Below are 21,671 nucleotides of genomic sequence, written 5' to 3' on the forward strand. Positions count from 1 at the left end.
CTGACAGTGCACTCTATCTCCATTGCCGGGCTCGGCTACAGGTTTATTGTGCGCAAATCCCATTCAGAAGGATGACGAATGACCTCAACATGCATACACACCCATACGCACACACTCGTGAAAACCCATTTGTTGGTACACACGCAAGAATGTAACATTAGACGTACAGTCTCTCTGATATGTTCACACTCAGGTATGCACCAGAGCAGCCAGACACCAGATGTATCTGCTCCAACAGCAACAGGCCGTCCAAAAGTAAACTGTGGGGGTCGGCCCCCACAAAGCGGAGGTTCCCTGCACTCCTTCAGGGCCCCGCTTTTCTGCAGGGAAAACAACAAACACACAACAGAAATGGCCTGAAGCCCAAATTATTGTCAAATACACACATATTTAGTTCATCTTAACAGAACCTGATGTCTGGCCCCTGTGTACATGTGAGCAGGGATTTTTTTGATGGGATTTTTACAAGAGAACATGGTCATGGCAGGGAAAGTATCAATGTGACAGCAGCACAGCAGGATGACAGCATCATTACTTGTGGAGGGTCCCTGTGTTCAAATTATTACATCCAAAGGCCAACTAAAATTAGTATTTTATTATTCTTATTGAATAAAAGTAGTCTTATAGACCTTTAAGTAAGGCTGTTTAAACAGCTGAACATTAGACACTGCCCCCTAAGTGGAAATGGTTTTAAAAAAGCAGGCATCTAATATCAGTAATACACATTTCTGTACTACAAGTCTCTATTTCCAAAATATATCGTGTTACGAACTGTAATTGTTGCCTGGATTATGTCGGCAATGTTTTTCGACTGACTAAAGTGCTACGGTCATGGGCCCTGCAAAATCTGTAGGTGCTCGAGGTTTCAATTAAATGTCAATTAAGTAAAAACATGTTCTCTCGTGCTTCTAGTCACTGTTTACTGTTTAAACCAAGACTAAAAAGTAACTAAGCGCTGTAAGTACCTAAATATAACCATAGACAACTTTAACCTAATAATCTTTCCATCGCTTGGTCTTTCTTTAAAAAGGCCTGATGTCCCAGCACAGCACAGCACAGCACAGCACAGCACAGCACAGACATGTGACTACACACACAACATGATATGCTGAAGCTCAGAGACTGGATTTCCTCTAATGTTTTTAGATCAGAGTTTGTGTCATAGCCTCAGCCTGTGTGCAGCGTGTGCATCACTTATAGAGAAACAGTGTGTCTGTGTGCGTGTGTGTGTGTGTGTGTGTGTGTGTGTGTGTGTGTATACGTGTGTGTGGGTGTTTGGGTGACTGAGTAAAATAGGCTGCATGGGCATGAAGGACAATGAGGGAAATGTAATACTGATTGATTGACTGTGTCCTAGACTGAGTATATGCAAAGCAGGACAAATGTGTGTGTGTGTGTGTGTGTGTGTGTGTAGGTGTGTGTGTGTGTGTGTGTGTGTGTGTGTGTGTGCAGAGCTTGGCAGAGCAGCTCTCCAGAACACAACAAATAAGATTAAAATGCAAAATGCAAGCATGGAAGTAACAAGGCACGCGGCTCCGGCCTTTTTAACATATGCTGAAAAATTTACAAGTTGGAAGGGCAGCATTAGATCAGCTCTCAGCTTTGTCATATTGGTGCACCATCACTGGTCCCAGGCCAGCCGAGATCACTGTCAGCTACGGTACTGACATCACCTTTTCTACCTGAATCCAGTCTGGGCTGCTTTAAAGCCCGGCAGTGATTTGTCAGGAGGTTTAAATACAGATCAATCTTGCTGTCAGAGTTTTGTTTGTATTGTGGTAATAGCATAAATATGACTTCATCGATCCCCAGGGGAGATCCACAGACATCATGATGCACTTGTGTAGGCAATAAAAAGTAGTGAAACGTAACATTCTCTGAAAGCAGATACCAACATAAAGTACCTTTCATTCAGAGAAAAAGAAAATACAATGTCAAGTGTTCCCCACAGAGATGAATGAATGAATCATCATCAGAGAACTATGATGAGAATGATACATGATAAAAAGATATATATATATATATATATATAGAAAAATGATGATCTATATTGATCAGTCATACTGGCACTGATCAGTTCTACAGCAGATGTGTAATCCATCAAACACACACCCATCACAGGAGGTAGACCACACCATAAGTGCTGGTGGCCCCACTGATCCCTTCAGCCCCAGTTAGAAAGGAAACACTTGCAGATTCAGGAGGCAGTCGAGGTTTATATTGTTGCATAAAAAGATTTCTCCGTCTAGTTTGTGTTTGAAATACTATGTCGGAGCTTCATCCTGTCCACATTCATCAGATATGGCAACCCCTCACTCCAGATGACAGAGTTCCTATAAAACGCATTTTAAAAAGTGCTTTTAATTTTGCTTCCCTCGTTTAAAGTAAAGGCTGCATTTGAAGAGGCTGCTCGCCCTTTACTGGAACGCTTCAGCTTTTATTGCAGCGCATTCTGCCGCTCCAGCTGATGTCATCATTGTCATATTTTAGAGTATCTGCTTACTTACTAATGAATGTAATTCAATCTAATATTTTCCAACCTCACTATTTTAATTGTCAATTTAAAGCCTAATTAGTTAGACACACCGCGATGAAACACGAGTGTCCTACAATACACACACGCGTGCACAGACAAGCCAGCTGTAAAAAAACAATCACATATTACTCAGTCACACATATTAAGCCATGTTTGTGTAACTGTGCTTTTCTTCTTCTTTGTTCTTTTGACATCACAGCCTACATTACCAGATAAGATGTGCTTGTGTGAGTGTACTGTATTTAGTGCTTTATGCATGTGTGTGTGAGTGGATGTTTGTTTGTTTTATGGGCCTGCTGCCTGTCAGACACAGGCCCTGCCGTGATTCATGGGTTATTACAGCACCGCTGTAGCATGCATAAGCCATAGCTCATCATCAGATTGCATTCGTATACGTCACACCAACAACAACATGCACATACACATGTCCTCATGCTCACTTATATGCATACACACTTATAAAGTACAGCTGCTGTCACACACACACACACACACACACACACACACAAAGAGGAATAAATACATGGATGTGTGGTAATAAGAAGGAGAGAGAAGGTGGGGGCAACCTGGGGGAAATTGATCTTTTACCCAGAATATATCTCTGATGGACTATGTGCTGGCTGTGTGGCATTTTAATGCTGTTGTGTGACTAGGAACAGGCAGAACCTAACCCTAACCCTAGGAACAGGCAGACCTAGGAGAGACAGACAGAGAGAGAGATAGATGGATGGAGGAGAGAGAGAGAGAGAGACAATGTGTTTTTTTTCTGCTGCTCCAGGCAGTGCTTGTTGTCATCCATATCTGGGGCCTCCTACAGGTCTGAAGGTGCTTGGAAGGTGATACAGTGTGTTTTGAGTTTAACAAGACTCCTCTTAAGGCCTCCATCTGTCTTAGTTCACAGCCCCCGGGTCGTCGGTGGAAACGGTCCCACACTGTACTGGTGCAGGATAGATAGAATCACATGTGCTATTCTCACATGTTGGTGGAGAAGTTAAATAAGGTTAAAGGTCAGATCGTGTTAAATGCACCACATATGAAAATAACTTTTAGTTAGAGCCAGTTTTAGCTCATTCAATTAATTTTGTTTCAAACAGCACAGAAAACTACTTTGAAGACTTTTTATTTAGTAATCCATCACAGTGATGGATTATACACCTTCACTGTGAACAGGAACTGTCCCATTTTGCATAATTGCAACAGAATACTAATATCAAGCCATTTTATTCTGAAAGAAGTTCATGTTTCCATAGACAGAAGAGCAAGAGACGTTCTGTTCTCTGTTTCTCTCATTTCTGCACCTTCCACTCTTAAATAACCTGTTCAATCAATATCAAACACTCTCTGCAGCAGTATTACTACCCCACTATTAATCACAATCCAGCCATTCATACTAAAAGCACGATACCAGCTATAGCCTGTGGAATTACAGTCAGATTATACACGTTAAAACACCTTTTAAACAACTGCAGTGCACAGCATTCATTTCACAATATTTACCTTGAAGAAGAAATGCAGTGCTGGAAAAGTACAGCGCTGTTTGCAGGGTTGTTTCCAACATGTTTGATGATTTATTTATTATTATTATTAACTGTAGTATGAGAACGTTTAAATGCATTGTAGCTGGCTGATACTACTACTACTTCTACTATTTCTACTACTATTACTAATAATGATAAAAATGATATTTTTTTATTTTATTAGATATTTATTTGCATGCGTTTCTACCAACTTTGATATATTGTGCACAGCAGAGTATCATGTTGGGAGCAGAAATGAAAACGTGTGACAACAGAAGAAATGAGTTGCACAATTTTAGCAGGAATTTAATTGCCATGTATTTCGTATCATTAGAGCTTGGCCCTGGGGTACCTGAATGTCAGGCCACAGAGTGTGTGAGTGTGTGAGTGTGTGTGCGTGCGTGTGTGTGTGTGTGTGTGAGTGTGTGCGTGCATGTGTGTGTGTGTGTGTGTGTGTGCCTGACTCCCCTGCGGACTGAAGGTTAAACAGGGACCTTCAGCTAAACCACACATCATATCACATCCTATCACCATGCCACCTCGTGCCTGTAACGTGTGTGTGTGTGTGTGTGTGCGTGCGTGTGTGTGTGTGTGTGTTTGTATGCATGATGAAGCATGGCCACAGGCTGAATCTGCCACTCCAAACAATACAGGCCATCTGCTTTGTGTCCCGGCAGCCAAAGAGAGCAGCGAGCCTCCTCGCCGGCCTCTGTGCCTCTCTCACTGGCAGCTCAGCTCCCCCTCACAGGAACATCGCCTCCTGTTTCCTCCACCCTGCCCATTCTTTTTACCGTTTGCTTTATCCTTTCAACTTGTTTTTGTCACAGGTCAAGGCATTCGCATTGGACATAAGAATGTGTTGCAGATGTGATGTGAGCTTTTTAATTCAGACCAGAATTAAGACTCATTACTTTTGGCTGAATCAGCACCGAATGTCTTCATTCAGGGACCACTCTGTCGTTTAAAACACAAACAGTCTATCTTTTTTGTTTCATTTTTCATAGTGTGAAATCTTCCATGTATTTATTACGCAAAAATTCATCATCATCATCATCATATGTGAAAAAAGGCTTTGAGTCCTCCAGCATCTGCAGGGAACAAGAGGGGGAAATGTGCTCCAGTCTTTGTTGTCTGTGAGCACCAGTCCTCGGAAACATTTACTACAAGAAGCACATATTGAGTGAGCAAGTGATGTGTGCAGCAACCTGCAATCTTCCAGACAGAGAGATCTGATTTTAATGTAATTAATTTTACTGCAGCAGTCTGGATATCCACGCTAAAGAACTAAATGATTCCTGATATATTTGGCCAGTGACTGATGAAGATATTGTTTCCAAGTTCTTTAAAAAGTACTGAGAGATGGACCAACACGTTTGGTTTAGTTCTTTTCATTGGAGTTGGAGCGATCTTTGAAATGTCTCTGATTTTATTGCAAATAAAAAGACTAAGCATTGTAACGTGCTCTACTTCCTCCCACCTCTCTCTCTCTCTGTGTCTCGGCTCTCCCTCTCAGTGACAGGGTTTCCATACCCCAGCACAGGAGCAGCCGTGGCCTATAGAGGGGCCCATTTGAGAGGGAGGGGGCGTGCCGTTTACAACACATTCCGCGCTGCACCCCCTCCTCCACCTATCCCTGCCTATGGAGCGTGAGTGCTTGCTCTCTCACACACACACACACACACACACACACTGATCCAACTTAAACAAACACACAAAATCAAATAAACACTGTATGACAGGTCTGAAGACTGAAAACATGCTACTGCACAAATCTAATTCACAGCGGTACCCAAACGCAAAAGCTCCCACACACACAAACACACACTCAAGCACAAACACGTCCATACTCACACATACACACATGGAGTAACGGGAGAACGGCGAGTGGAAAACAAAAAGGCCGCCTTCTAATAGAGCAGAAAATTGCTCTTTGATTCCAGAATGGCCAAATTTGTCTCTCTTTTTTCTAATGTGTCATTCTTTATTCAGCTGTGAATGGACTGCTATGACCTACCCTGCACACTCCAGTGGGCCCGCTTCAGAGAGAGCAAGGGACCTAGTGAACGTGAAGAGGGAGGCATGGGGAGAGAGAGAGAGAGAGAGAGAGAGAGAGAGAGAGAGAGAGAGAGAGAGAGAGATTAGATTTCTGAGAAAGTGTGTTAGGCTTGAAAAAAGACTGAGAGGAAGAGAAATGCAGATGGAGATAGAGAGTAAAGGCAAGAGACCGGGACAAGAATAATGGATGAACGCTGCCGTTTGACCACAGGGAACCAGAGAATTAGCCGTTTACTGTTCGTTGATCACACACATGAATTATCTTTGATTTAGCTTTAGGTTTATATATTGAAACTAAATCATCAAAACCTGCCTGTAATGTTTTATTTTGATTGACAATGAATAAATACAGAAACATCCACTGTGCTCCCTGGTCTGGATGTAGAGTAGCTCTGAGTGAAGCAGAACATTGATTGGTGATTAACTACCTTTAATCTTCATCAGCTGTCCCGTCCACCAGCATCTACCTGGACATCTGTGTGGACAGTGCTCACTCTAGATAGCACAGTGAGAGCCACTGGAGGCGGTGCATGAGCTACAGTTGTGCTACAGGGGCTTTAACATATTGTCTGTGTTGTCTGAGACAGCAGGCAGCGGCACAGAAAAGACATGTGAAGCATCATAGCGAGTGTACAGAACATGGCAAAACAAAGTGGGAACTAGTCCTCAAGGCTGAGTGACTGCTTGTGTTTACTTTTGATAATGAGAGAAAAGCAACGCAAGCAGGAATGGTTTGTCTGCACAGCACATCAAGACACTTATCCCTTGTTTATACAGAGCTTACATTTGTTAAAAAATGGCTAACAGGAAGTTATTTGCATAACTTTACCCAAAAAAGAATTACAAACGCTTGGGGTAATTCCTCTCTACCTCAGAAAGTACCAGGAATAACTGAAGCTTTGCTGCTGAATAATTCAAGCCAATGTACTACAGTGAAGAGGAATTCTTCATCACTCTGCCCTCTGACCTTCTCTCTCTGGGATCTCGAACGAAGCACAATTACAAAAGAATATTTGCAGAGCCAGCGTGTCAGGAAGTACAGTACCACTGGTCACATGGGCCGTTATGAGTGGAGGCTCGCTGACTGCACATGTGCTCAAGTGTTTAGTGTGCACGTGTAAAACACTTTAATGAACAGACACCAGCTTAAGTTTGGGTCTGCTGCCCCCACTTTTCCACTGCTGTCTGTGGATGTCAGAGTCTCTCAGTGATCCAGGACAGCACGTCCCATTGTAGCTGAGCTGAAATAAAACCCACACCATGTCAGCTGTATCTGTATTTGCATTTAGTTCACTCTTATGTCAACATTCTGTTTGATTTCAATTCAATGCTGAAATAATGATTTTGATATCCTCTGTCAACAGTGTGGTCTACCAGGATGGCTTTTATGGGACAGAAATCTATGTAAGTCAAAATCGAGTTATGCGCTATGAAAATAATGTCTGAGCGCCTCAAGCATTTGATCCGGTGCTCTACCTTAAGTCAGTTGTTGTTTGTGCACCTGAATGTTGGTACAGATCTTTTTTTTCTGATGAGAGGTGATGTTCCGGTGCTCTGTCTCTCCTCAGGGAGGGTATTCAGCGTACAGATATGCCCAGCCAGCTGGTACTGCTGCAGCTGCATACAGTGACAGGTATGAGCATTTCTCAAACTACTGTATATCTATATATAGGAGTTTATTTTACGGACTCTTTTGCTCTTTGTTCCATATCACTTTATTGTAAAGTCAGTGCTTTTGCCCATGCTGTGATCCTGCAGTTATAATGACTCAAGTTTTCCAGTGATTTGATTGGTCAGTAGTTGAGTTGTTTAGATCTGATTGTCTTAAGTCAACCTAATAGTGCGGGTCATCCACACAGCAAAGGTTACCATGGTGATCTACCCTGGTTAACCAGAAGCAGAAGGCTGTTCAGGCAGAACATAGCTGGCCAGGCCACTCCTCCTGCTTGTGATACAGGCCACAGGAGTAGATGCTGTCACTCTGTATACAGCCCATCAATCTCCTTAGAGGCTCCCCTGGACAGATGGTGACCAGAACTAAAGACAATTTAACATCAAGCTACGGGGCTGTGGAACAGTAGGCTGTTCTGTGTGTCTGTGCACAGAGCACAGAGCTGTGTGTGTGTGTGTGTGTGTGTGTGTGTGTGTGTGTGTGTGTGTGTGTGTGGGTGTGTGTGTGGGTGTGTCTGTGTGTGGGTGTGTGTGTGTGAATGTGTGTTGTTGTGTGTGTGTGTGTGTCTGAGTGTGGGTGTGTGTGTGTGTGTCTGTGTGTGGGTGTGTGTGTGTGTGAATGTGTGTTGTTGTGTGTGTGTGTGTGTCTGAGTGTGGGTGTGTGTCTGTGTGTCTGTGTGTGGGTGTGTGTCTGTGTGTGTCTTTGGTGCGTGTGTGTGTGTGTCTGTGTGTGGGTGTGTGTCTGTGTGTGTGTGTGTGTCTGTGTCTGTGTGTGTCTTTGGTGCGTGTCTGCGTGTGTCTTTGGTGCGTGTGTGTCTGTGTGTGGGTGTGTGTGTGTGTGTGTGTGTGTGTCTGTGTGTGTGTGTGTGTCTGTCTGTCTGTGTGTGTGTGTGTCTGTATGTGTGTGTGTGTGTGTGTGTGTCTGTGTGGGTGTGTGTCTGTGTATGTGTGTGTCTGTCTGTATGTGTGTGTGTGTGTGTGTCTGCGTGTGTGTGTGTGTGTGTCTGTGTGGGTGTGTGTCTGTGTATGTGTGTGTCTGTCTGTATGTGTGTGTGTGTCTGGCTGTCTGTGTGTGTGTGTGTGTCTGTATGTGTGTGTATGTCTGCGTGTGTGTGTGTGCTGCGCGCACCCCTACCACTGCTGTGTGGATGTGTGTACGAGGTGCTTGGGGAGCTAATCTTAGGGAGATTGAGCATGTCAGGGCCGATAAGAAACAGCCACAGCAGGAGCCTGTAGGCCTCCGATAATGTAAGATTTATCAGAGGCAAAGAGCGTGCGGCGTGCTCGGGAGAAATATGAACAGAGCAGAGGAGGAGAGTGGAGCAGGTGAGGGGGCACGTCTCTCCACAAGACTTATTTCATTCCCTTTCTTTTTCTCCTCTCACGCATTCCCTCTTTCCCTCTCTCATCGTTACTCGTCCTCCCTCCATGGCTGATAGTATATTCCTCTTCTCTCTCTCTCTCTCTCCCTGTTTCATCTTTTATACTGTTGCTCTCCCATTCTATTTTTTAAGCTGTCCTGATTTAAAGGGAAGCCCAGGCGGTGAGGTGGAGTTGAAAGGAGAATGGTGCAGAGGCAGGCGGAGGGGGGGCTGGAGGGGTAGAGGAGTTTTATTTATTGTGGGATAAGAGAGGTCTTAGTGGATGGGCTGGGGGCTGAGAGACTCTACCTCTATTCTGTCTCTCTAGAGTGCACACACACACACACACACACACACACACACACACCAGACAACTACTGTCTACACTTGAGACGTTTGGGTTGTATCCTCTGTTCTGCACTGCTGTGAACTGTAACTGGATTATTTTCACCAAAGAGCGTCCGTTTAGAAATGAACACTGGAACACAAGAGTGAATAGTGTGGCCTAGTGATACATATATGTTTACATCCAGGGTGTTTATGTACGTTCCACAGGGCTCTCATGGCCTCACCAGCTCACCAGCTCACTGTTGTGAAGTGAACACCTCAATCAATCAATCAATCAATCAGCGGCAACTCATAACAGCGTTATCTCAAGACTCTTTCCATAAAGAGCAGGTCTAGACCAAACTCTTTAATTAGAGAGAGACCCAACGATTCAGGAAGGGGGGGTGCACAACAAACAATAACCATGATAATAACAGCAACTATATTACTGTCACCATGAGTATGGTAACAGTGAATAGTTAATATATGAATATTACTAACAGGACTAATGACATGACCTACAGAGCTGAACACCTCTCGGCACTTATCAAACACCATAAGTCCTCCTTAGGACGGAGTATTACACCAACAAACAGATATCATATACCATTTCACCACAAAGACTGAGCTGTGCTGATTCCAGAAATCCACGCGTCCGATTGGACTAAGACTAATCCAAAAATGATAGATCACTGATGAAAGTAATGATTTGCAGCCCTGGCCCTGACCCTGCTTCCTCCCCTCCTCCCTCTATTTGTGCACCACTATCATCCTTTCCTTAGGTCTTTCTCTGTAACACATAGTCGAACATATAGTAGTTCACCCCCGCAGCCTCTTATCTTTGTCCCCCAGACCTACATTAGCCGTTACTTTTGGAGGAGAATAAACAAACAAGACAGGAAGAGAGGAATATAAATAAAGCGGTCTGGTGGCATCAGGGAAAAAGGAATGGAGGGGTGGAATGAGCAAAGAGAGGGGCGTTGAGGGAGGAGATTAGTTCCAAGCCAGTGCTGGTGAAAAGACTGGAAATAAGCCTCAGGAGACACACAGAGAGAGATACAGGGGGAGATGGCAGTAAGGGGGAACACAGAGGGGAGGAGGAGAGACAGAGGTGAAGAAGATGGCATAGAAGAGGGGAAGGTACGGGACACCGTCAGGGTAATGTACTAGCTGTCTACAAAATCCTGTCCTTTCTCTTACCTTCCCGGTCTTTGACCCCCGACAACCTTTTTCTTCCAAATATTTGTTCTCTTTACAAACCTAGACTTCCTTTTTTTTTCCCGTGCCTTCGTTCATTTTTCTCTTTATTCATAATCTTATTTCTCCCTCCTTTCAGCCTTCTACTCTTCTAATCACTCAGCCCATTTCTTTTCTTATCTTGCTCTCTCTTTTTCCTCCCTCTCTGACGTTACTTTTATCGCAATCCTTCCCCATCATCCGGAAGATAAAACACTCGTCCCCTATTCTCATAAATTGAAACGGGTAAAACAAATCATTGCAATCACACACCCTCACCCTTACAATGTACATTTATAGGGAGACATCGATTGCATTTTCATCCTATAGGCTTGTCCTTAGCGTGAGTGAGAGGGGGAAATGATTATAGATCTCTCCCCCAGACCCCAGTTAAAATCGACGACCCACTGCCTTATGTGTCTCATGCATACTTATTGTGGTTGGTTGGAACTCCCTATCTATTATCAAATCTATTCAATCAAAGCCAACATGCACAAGGTTTATGTCTGGTGGTTGAAGTTGGGGAAGGGGGAAACAATTAACAGTATTTCCCAACTGATTAGATTTCACTTTGATTTGTACCTGTTCAAAGAATCCATATAGTTTTATGTTTAGGGAAGAAGTTAAAATGTCATTTTGATTGTAAATCACATACAAAAGCTTCCTCTGGAGCTACGGAGTGGCCCAGACCTGTTGGAAGTTCCAAGCAACTAGTAAATACAGGGCAACATATGTTCACATTATGGGAAATGAAAAAAAAAAAAAAGGTAGAACTCTGAATTTAACATAACAATGTGTTGTTCAAATAAATACTGAGAGCATTAAAAGTGATTTTGTTCAGGATGCAATCACTCAACCCAGTCTCAGGGAAGTTCGTGGATTAGTCACGAAATTGTAATCTATCAATTTGTGTCCGTGGACAGAAATTTAGAATTAATGTATTCCTATGGGATGATCTTTTCGTGCCTGCATCACGTCAGTAGGACTTCTGTAGGACCTGTGAGCACACCAGCTCTGCTGTTATTTCTCTTTTCATATTATGTTATATTTTATATTACTATATACAATACGACTGTTTAATGCTACGACCATCCGTCCATTCATTTCTCCTTCCATCCTGAAAATCATGTCTTTGTCAGTTTTCAATTGCGGAAGCGGCTCGACTGTTTCTATGGAGGCGAAGACGCTTTGATATATTCGATAGTATCCTTAAAATAAGTATACCGTGTTGTTTCATCCAACTGGACTTTAAAAGAACTGCTTCCAACCTCCACTATTACACAATTGAATTATTTATCCACATGTCACATTTAATTTTTGCTTTTGTCACCTTCATATATTTCATAGACACCTCATTTGTTTATCCATAGTACAGTCCATATTTCCTTTGTACAGTCAATATTTCATTTCAGGTTTTTCATTTTACAACTATTAGCCAACTATTCCACTCTTCAAATACATTTTAAATGTTCTATTTAATTTGAATATTGAGCTACTTTATGTACTTCATTCCATAAAGTGTGCCTTCAAACTGCTCTCTGAAACTAGACCTGGGATGCCTCGTGTCCATGAAACTGAATTATTAAAACTTTGTCAAACCAAATACATCGTTAGAAAGGTGTCGGCCTGGAGAGTTGCAGAGATCAGAGAGCTCTTATCAAAAATCAAAAACTACAATTCCCTACAGCTGTGCCATGCAATCTGACACAAATCAGCATCCCAGTTGTAGTTCTCAGTTTACGGTTGCAAATAGGGTCATAAAAGATATTTGGACTGAATGTATCACATATCTAGTACAGCAGAACTAGTAATAACACTGCATCTAGATGATCTAAAAATGTCATTTGTTGGTTCATGTCAGATATTTAAGCTACTATTCTAGAAAATGAGGTTTGGATTGGCAGTTCATACAGTTTACAAAGTAGGGTTGTAAAAAGATCTATGTTATATATCAAATATCTGGTAAAGCCAGATTAGTAATAACACTGCATATGGATGATCTGTGATTTGATTCAGTGTGTAAACAATATGATAGTATCATAATAATAATAAGAGTTTTGTAATATGATGATGATGCTGCTTTGGTTCTGAAAAAGGCATCAAAAGCTTGATTCTTTTGAGAATTGAGGAGGAAATAACTGAAGGGCTTAACCGAGGTCCACCATATTGATGAGCTGTCAAAGACACTGTTGTGTTTTTATGTTGAGAGATGTTTATAATAATCTTCATCATGTTGTTGAGTCTAACAGAGAAGTGTCAAGAAGCGCCGTAAAACACAAGAGTTTCAGAGAGAGTTTCAGAGATTTCATGATGAAGCTACTAACTTTCTTTTCCCGTCTGTTATGTCATATGTAACGTTATTGTCTGACCTCTTATAATACATCTATTTGTTTTGTATGTACATTTACCATGATAGCAAGCCCAAGATAGCTATGTTGAATGTTGCAAATAGTTTAGCCTCCTGCTAACCGTAACATTAGCTGTAACGTTTTATAGCAGCATCACAGTCACAGTCATGATTGGGGTGATTGAAGCTGCTAACTTCCTTTGTTCAAATGTCTCATGATGGTTTGTCAGCTTGTGTATGTAGATTTATCATGAAAGCAGGTGATAAGCACAAACTAATTGGCGCACAATAAACCTGGGACGGGTCGTATTCCACCTTAAGAATACTGAATCATTTCTGGGGCTCTGGGAAAAATATAATAATGCCATGTGTAGTCTGTTGTTTGCTGCTGTGTGCACCTGAGGAGTACTTAAAGGTAGCAAGATACATACATAAATCAAGGAGTGGGAGTAGCCGGAGCCAATAGGTGACCAAATCTCAAGTTTGCCCCTGAGTCCTGCCTTTATGTTGTAGCCTGATTGATTAGAGACTGGATGGTAGGTGTAAACCCTGTGCCACCATGGCACCACAATTTAACATAGATTCTATACAATCAGTGGAGGAATTGACTCAAACCTTCATTTCTCCATCTATTACTAATAATATAGTAGCCATAGAATCACCAGATTCCTTTTGTATTCAAGAGGTACTGAAGCAAAGATCACGGAAGTTATCTGTGAAATCATCAAATTCCAAGGCAGAAGACATCTATAATAAGGACACTTGTTTCATCAAGCAATGCAGTTTCATATTGATAAGACCTTTGACCCATCTTATTCATTTATCAACCAGGACCAGTACATTCCCAAATGACTGAAAAGGGCCGTAACTACATCAATCTTCAAAGCAGGGGACCATGATCTGATACATAATTAATGTCCTATTTCTATTGTTCCTGTCCTGTCAACGGTACTTGAGAAGGCCGTGGCAGCACAGCTAATTGACCATCTAGAGACCAGCTCCTTCATCCCCTACACTTTGGATTTAGACCAAAATACTCAACAGAAATTGCAAATTGTTATTTTATTGAAAATGTAAAGTATGCACTGGATGGGGGTAATGTTGTGGGGGTGGTGTTTCTTTACCTGAAGAAGGCATTTGACACTGTCAACCACGGCATTCTTCTGTCTAAGTTATATACAACCCCTTGGACCACTGCTTTTCAGTGTGTTTATAAATGACCTGCCAACAAGCTTCCCAGAGGCCAGTTGCCAACTTTATGCCAATGATGTGGTCGTATATGTACCAGAAAAGTAACCTAGCAGGGCAGGAAAGATCTTAACTGCATGTCTGGATGATGTATATCAGAGGCTGCAGCATAACCAGCTGGTATTAAACAAAGAAAAAACAGTTTCTCTATTAGGAAAAGGGGACCTCTGGAAAAAATCAAAATATAGGATGAAGAAATGGAGGAGGTCAACGTCTTCAAGTTTTTTAACATGTAAAAAGATTTCAAAAACAGTAAGGACTAACCTTAATTGTTTCAAATGAATCAGGCACTTCATACACAGTCAGGCAGCTCAGTTATTCATGCATTCCATGGTTTTCTGTCATCTTTCATATTGTTTGTCAGTATGGGTACAAATATCAATATCTACAACCAAAAACCTTACATCCTTATACATATGGCATCATTGTCATATATATATATATATATACAAAGAAATTATCCATTTAGCTTGGAAAATACCACATCGTAGATCTGACTTTGGACAATCAGCTTTCTCCATAAAGGGCTGTCGACTGTGGAACGCATCACATCACCAACTATAATCAAATTCATTTCAGATATAAGACCCTTTACACAACGATGAAATGCTGGCTAGAAGGAAACCAGAGCTGTACCGATTTTTAGCTGATTGTACTAATTGTTGTTGATGTATGGTGCATGTGTGTTCTTGTGTGTTATACACATATTTTATTGTGACGTTTGTAGTATCATCTGTTTTTATGACATTTACTGACATCTGTATATTTGACTTCACTTAATATTTAAAAGCTCAACTAGGGACAGAAGTTAGTTGAAAATTAGCAATAGCTATGAACTCTCTGTGCATCCCATCAGTGTCAAGCTTTGTAATGGAACTTTGTTGAACTGCATCGTCCCCATCAAATGAAATAAACATAAAATAACTATTATTGTTGTCAAGGCATATTCACAGATTTTCTAACTCATGTCATATTCTGACACTCTGCACAATTCCCTGAGGGGACACTGTCATGGTTGATGAATGCAGGACCTGATGCATACAATATATATTGGTAGATTGAGATTAGCTACATTTGATGTTACACATCTTAAAGGTTTTTAGTAAACACTGTTTCTGCCTGCTTTCTCCTGTTTAGTTATGGCAGAGTCTATGCAACAGCAGACCCCTATCACCATACGATCGGTCCTGCAGCCACATACAGTGTGGGCACTATGGTGAGTCTGTTTCCTGTTTCTCTACTGCTGACTATCTGAGTATTGTGGCAGACAGTATGAGGTATCATGAGCTGAGTCTGGTGCAGCATCCTCACCACTGTCTTTGATTACACACTGTATGTTTCCCTTTATGGGAAACATTTTACACTGGAATGGTCTACAGAACTATTCATTACTACCTACAACCTACTACTTACTACTAACCCACTACTGACGACTAAAATAACCGAACTACTAACAGTAAATGAATAAGTCCAATCAAATCATTTACTGACATTCTTTATTAATAGTCTGTTAGATCATCAACAAAAAAGCCTGTTTTCGCTCTTCAGTTTGTTGTTTCAGTGAGCTGTGTTTCCCTCTGAGAGATCTATTTTAATGTTTAATGTGAATCTTTGCCACTTCAGTAAATGAAAAAGGGACATTGCCTTATTCTCAAACTCCCCATTCAATTTCATTGGCCTGAAGCTTCTTGCTTGAAATCCAGTCGAGACTGAGAATTCCTCCCCACAGGAAACAGTCTCTTCAAATTTTGCAAGGGGAGATAGTCGAATGGTTAATGTTTGTTTTTAGCTAGCTTTGCAGCTAACATCAAAGATGAAAAAAAATCTTTCTTAAGAAAGAAACAGAGCACCCCAGAAGACGGGGGAGAAAGAGAAAGTACAGTTTGTTTTCTTTCATGGGTGTGGGTAGGGACTTCCTCCAAAGATTAACGACCATATAGTACATGCTTTGACATGCCGTGGAAGATTAAAGTAAAAAGAGAGAGAGAGATAGACCACAAAAGAAGAAGAGGTAGGAGAAGGAGAGGGATTAAAGTTTTTGGTAGCAAACCGGCTGCAACCAGAGCTGCGGAGACTTGGACTCCAGACAGATGAGGGTTGATGCTGAGTGCTGACATGCTTGTGGTGATGGAAATCGAAAGCCCTACCAACTCCCCCATGTGTCCTCCAAACACCCCCCCTTCCTCCTTTAGTACAGCTGCTAGCTAAAAGCCTTCATTAATTACGACCATTTTTTCCTCTTCATTTACTTAATTAAAACAGTGGCCTGTGTTTTCCTCCTTATTACTCTACAATTTCTTCTCTTTTTTCTTCAGATTACTCTTCCCTTTTTCCCCATCCTCCCATATCCAAACCACTCACTACTAATTTTTGATTCTTAATCTAAAAAAGACAACACTCAATCAATTAATCTCAAACTTCATGACTTACATTCTGAGCTGAAGCCCAAACATAACCTGGTAGATTATGATGAGACTGATAAAGGTAGAATCATGCGTTGGATAAGTGAGTTATTTCTCTAGATGAGCAAAATGCTTTTGATTTAATGCTTCTGATTCCAGGCATCATGCTTTGTACTGTTCTTGTTGTAAGTCTTACTTACTACATGAAGACAAAATTTGGGATTATCTTTGATCAGTGCTTCTTTCAGGTCCTTGAGTTTAGGCTTTCAGACTCCTCTGGGTGGCTGCATACAGGATGATATATTCTGGACTTGGCCTGTGAGTTATGTGGGCAGGACTGGGTCACCAATTCCTCTGTTCCACTGTATGGTGCAGCTTGGCTCAGCTTGGCTCAGCTCTGCTTGACTCATTTGGAACCAATCTTTTTGGTTTTCCACTTGCAGATAGTAACTAGTACCTGGTACTTCTTTTAGTATCACCTTGGTCAAGGTCACAACAATTTTAACCAAGTTACCATCACTAGCAATCATCATTTTGTTTACTCTTCACAGATTTTTTAAAAAGGCCAGCACACAAAAAAACAACCAAGTACCTGCTTCCAAAAGTGAGTCGAGTTGAGCCAAGCCTTACCATGCAGTGGATGGCATGACTCAAGTCTCTGAGTTGGTGAGGTTTTTTGCTAAGGCTAACCCCTTCCCCTTGCCACAAAGGAGCCTCATTGACATTAATGAGGTGGCTGTATATTTTCATGCAGTGCCAATGTCTGTCTGAAGTCACCTAGTAGCCCACAAATTTGATCCATATTGGATGACTCTGCACCTCACAATTTACATCCAATGCCAACATTCGTTGTCACTGCAGAAAATAGTGTGTCCTTTATGTCATGAGTCATGAGTAAGGAGGTCAGGTTGAGCATAGGATATAGCATGTCAAACTTTCACATGCCATGACAGACCTAGAATTGAATAAGTCGTCTTTTTATTTAACATAACCATAATCTTTGGTGAACCTTAAGCAAGTCTTTTTAGTACCTAGTCAGAACAATGCCCTAACCTCTGTTTATGTGCTATAACCTCAATCAACCCTAGACCATAAATAAGACCAGAAATAGGAATTCCACAATCTTAAACACCAGTCTGTTTTCAGGGTGTTGGGGAGTACTACTGTATGGGTTGGAGAAGTAGTATGAAGTTACTCCAGAGGGAGGTTAATGTAATCTGATGATTGGCCACTTGGCAGTTGGGTCATTGTCGGTTGGAGTTAGAAAGAAGTGAGCTGACCAGATCATCTCAAGCCTGCTCTTCCTCTGGGTTTAAGGCTCCAGGCTACATTAGCCACCACTGGAACAACACAACTGACTGTCTGATGTTGGTGCCAGGTTCTGGCTCTGTTAAACAATTCTGTTGCATTTTTTTATGATCATTGATATGAAAAGTGAATTTTTTTTAAGGTTGGCATTGGGCGTAAAAACATGAAAAACTTAATCTGAGCTTTGATTGATTGTGTGGTTGGTCTGACTAGCTTCACTGGCTACCACGAACATGGAGAGTGATACAGATCCAGAACTTTAATTACACAACCACCTTGTTTTTGTCTGAAAAAGAAGAGAATGACATCGCTTTTATTGCCTATCTGGCTGATCTACTCTCTATAGGACAAGAGAGGACAAGAGAGGACAAGCAGGATGGTTATTCCTAGTACTAGTACTAGTAGTTTTGGGGTACTTAAGGTATCATCCAGAAATTATTGCGGTGGCTGAAAGCCAACACTATTGCAGAAATTATATGTTTGGTTTGCCATACTATAAAGTCAGGGAATTTTTCCAAAAGAAGCTAGGACTGAAAATAACGTAAATGGTCTGTACTTGTGTAGCTCCTTCCTAGTCATTTCGGCCACTCAGAGCACAATTTAGTTCGTAATGTGTCTTGGACTGGCAGTTTTGCAAATCTAATCATACACACAAACTCACATTCTTTCACCTCACAAATTTCCTAACCCACCTTTTCCACAAAATCACTCTAAATTAAACAAGAGATAAGAGGAAAAAGGGAGGAACGTTTCTTTGGAGGAAAGAGAGAAGTTAATCTATATATTAATATAACAAACAAAGGTTTACATTGATGACTGATTGGAGCTTTTTCATCTTTGATGTTGCAGGCTAGCCTTTACAGAGGAGGGTGCAGTCGCTTCACTCCCTACTAGAACACAGGGAGACACGCCCCCTTTTTCCCCCGCAAAACAGACAAAAAAAAAACAGCAGCAAATGAAATCATAAATATCCATCCTCACCCCCTTCATGGAAAACTAAAAACAAAATGCTTCCAGGTGGCAATGTGACCCTGAAACACAAGAATTATTCTTATTGTCTCATACTGATGTGTTGTACTCATTTTGTAACATTTTGTTGCTCTCTGTTTAGTTGAATGTATTTTCTCTGACATGTCTGTAGTGGAAAAATGTCAACGATAGTCAATGCGAACAAAGGGGGGAAGTGTTGAAAAAGGAAACTCTTCCTATTTCTCTCTCCTTTCCGAGTTCCTGATCTGCAACTTAGCTCCTTTGGGGTGGCCTTTTGTGCTATGTTTATCTAATTTTCCTGCCTTTATTGTTTCAATTAGTCATTTACCCATATGCATTACGAGCACCAGTGTTCGGCAATTCCAGTTTGAGCAACAAGTTTCAGATTGGATTTATTAAGTAAATGACACAGCCATTTCACCCCCTTAGAGAACTGGCTTCATTCTAAGTGAGCCAATAACAGGAGCTGAGTTTCAGACTGACTTAATGGGACTCAGAGCTATTCAGCTTAAAGGAGAAGAAACTGCAACAAAATGGCTACCAGGAAGTGATGAATTATGAGAACGAGAAGGTGAGAAGAACACGATGCTTTACTGAATCTGAATGCAGGAGGAAGTGATGTATAGTAGGGTGGGGAGGACAGCAGTCCACTGATCGTTGGTATGTTGCAGAAGGTATCCCATTACTGCTGAATGGTTTTAAACGTGAAAATTACATTATTTCCACATAATGCTTCTCACTGTTTCATGTCTCCACATGCCCTGTACATACTGAGCAATAATCCCACATTTACCACAAATGCATAAGGAAGGATTACTGAAATCTATATGAACAGATAGGAGAATGCTGTCTTCTTGAATTTAGTTTGAACACATACAAATATATCATCGTCAATAACATCATGTTCATGTTAACTCATTAATCATATAGGGGCCAAAAAGAAATATTGAAACATATTGAAGGTCATAGCCACAGGCTAACATGTTGGCCATCACAATTGTCCACCTTCATACAAGTAATCTTTTATTTGGAGTCCTGTTTGTCTCCAGATAATGAGTGTAAGTCCAATATTCACTCTCCTTTTATCTCTGGTTTAGTCTACAACAGCCTGATGCAACACACTGATAATTAGACTGTTACATTACTATGTAGAATGTCCCCATTCTTAATTTCATGTGACTCACAGGTCTGGAGCCAGGGTAGGTCTTCAGCAACTCCTCAGAAGAATATCTCTGGCTCTTTAGCCAATAAACTTAAATTCTCTAATGGCCTGTACATACTCTGCAAGAACAGAGAGAACATTTGTTCTCTCTCCCAGGGCTGCGAGAAAAAAATGACGTCATTCTTTTCTCTCAGCCCTGGTTTGGGAATTCTTGCAGCTTGTTCTCGACAACTTTGGTCTTGTTCTTGCAACCTCAAGAAAACGAACAAATGTATCTGTTCTTGCAGAGTATGTATTGACCTTAAATCTAACTGACTTCTTGTCAAAGTCTAACTGTCTAACTGACATACGTCTGTGAAGACTCTCAGTCATCCAGGTCATAGTTATTCCTCAGGAGTTGAGCAAAAGTCAACTGGACTTGTTGAAGGTACTTGAAGACATTTCACCTCCCATCCAAGAGGCTTCTTCAGTTCTGGAAGAACTTCTTCAGAACTTCTTCAGTTCTATTAGTCAGTTCTTCCAGAACTGAAGAAGCCTTCAAGTACCTTCAACAAGTCCAGTTGACTTTTGCTCAGTTCCTAAGGAATGTCTAACTGATGTCTTGTAATAGACTTGCTGTAAGACAAGTAGCATTGTTGCAGGAGATTGTTGTCGGTGGGTTGATGAGAGTAGCTATAAGTCAACCATAGGCAAATTGTCCGTATGACCAAAATGAGAGCATGAGGAGGCACAGAGCTTCATGGAGTAGTGTTGGGTGATAATTTGATTATTTCAAAACCATGGTTGACGCTTTTACAACAGAGTCCGAGTCATCATGAGTCAGTGTTCAAGTGTTTAATCAAATTGACTTTTTCAGAGGGCAGACAGTAGAATGGTACATCCTCTCCTGAGATGATTAAAGCACTTATCCTGACTATACAGTCTGATTACCTCAGGAGAGGTTTTAAAATGGACATAGCTAATTATACTGGAAATAGAGGTGCACCTCTAGTGCGATTAGTGTGATCAGCACTGGCTGCTCACATTCCTGTACATTGTCTGCCCACATATGTTGACCTAAAGCCAACATGCTTACTTAAAGGCTTGACAGATTTAAACAGATATATGAAGGCAATACTAACAATACTTAGCATTAGAGAGGGATCTACTACAGGGGTTTCATTAGTGTTTCAGTACAGTTTGGCTGAAATGGAAACTGGTGAATAGCCAGGAAGGAGCCTGTAGTATAGCTTAGTACTGAGTCTTCACTATCTCCGTCTGTCTCTGAGGAAACAGGTTGGAGATAGACAACAATTTGTGATTTTCCCCTTCACCTACAAACAACAGCCTCAGACCATGTTATTGGATGTCAAGTAAAAGAAGGAAATATGGGATCCTCAATGCAAACACAAGATCTCTCTCTTACTTCAGCTTGATTAGTTTTCAGTGGGATGAGTTGTCACCCAGAGCTCTAATTCAAGAACAATAAAAAAAGGAAAAAGCACAAAAAGAAGGGCAGTGAAGTCTCCACA

The 21,671-nt window shown here is 41.4% G+C and overlaps 1 protein-coding gene across 1 annotated transcript in view; it reads left to right on the forward strand.

The window, feature by feature from the left end:
- rbfox3a (RNA binding fox-1 homolog 3a) overlaps positions 1 to 18,902 on the forward strand; it is a 125,631-nt gene extending 106,729 nt beyond the window's left edge. The window contains exons 8-12 of the mRNA XM_070851479.1: positions 5,567 to 5,699; positions 7,473 to 7,512; positions 7,677 to 7,741; positions 15,436 to 15,514; positions 18,858 to 18,902. Coding sequence (XP_070707580.1) covers positions 5,567 to 5,699; positions 7,473 to 7,512; positions 7,677 to 7,741; positions 15,436 to 15,514; positions 18,858 to 18,902 — 362 coding nt within the window. The remainder of the gene's footprint in view (positions 1 to 5,566; positions 5,700 to 7,472; positions 7,513 to 7,676; positions 7,742 to 15,435; positions 15,515 to 18,857) is intronic.
- Positions 18,903 to 21,671: the final 2,769 nt, after the last annotated feature.

This window comes from Pempheris klunzingeri, chromosome 20 (genome assembly GCF_042242105.1).
Source record: "Pempheris klunzingeri isolate RE-2024b chromosome 20, fPemKlu1.hap1, whole genome shotgun sequence".
Lineage (NCBI taxonomy): Eukaryota > Metazoa > Chordata > Actinopteri > Acropomatiformes > Pempheridae > Pempheris > Pempheris klunzingeri.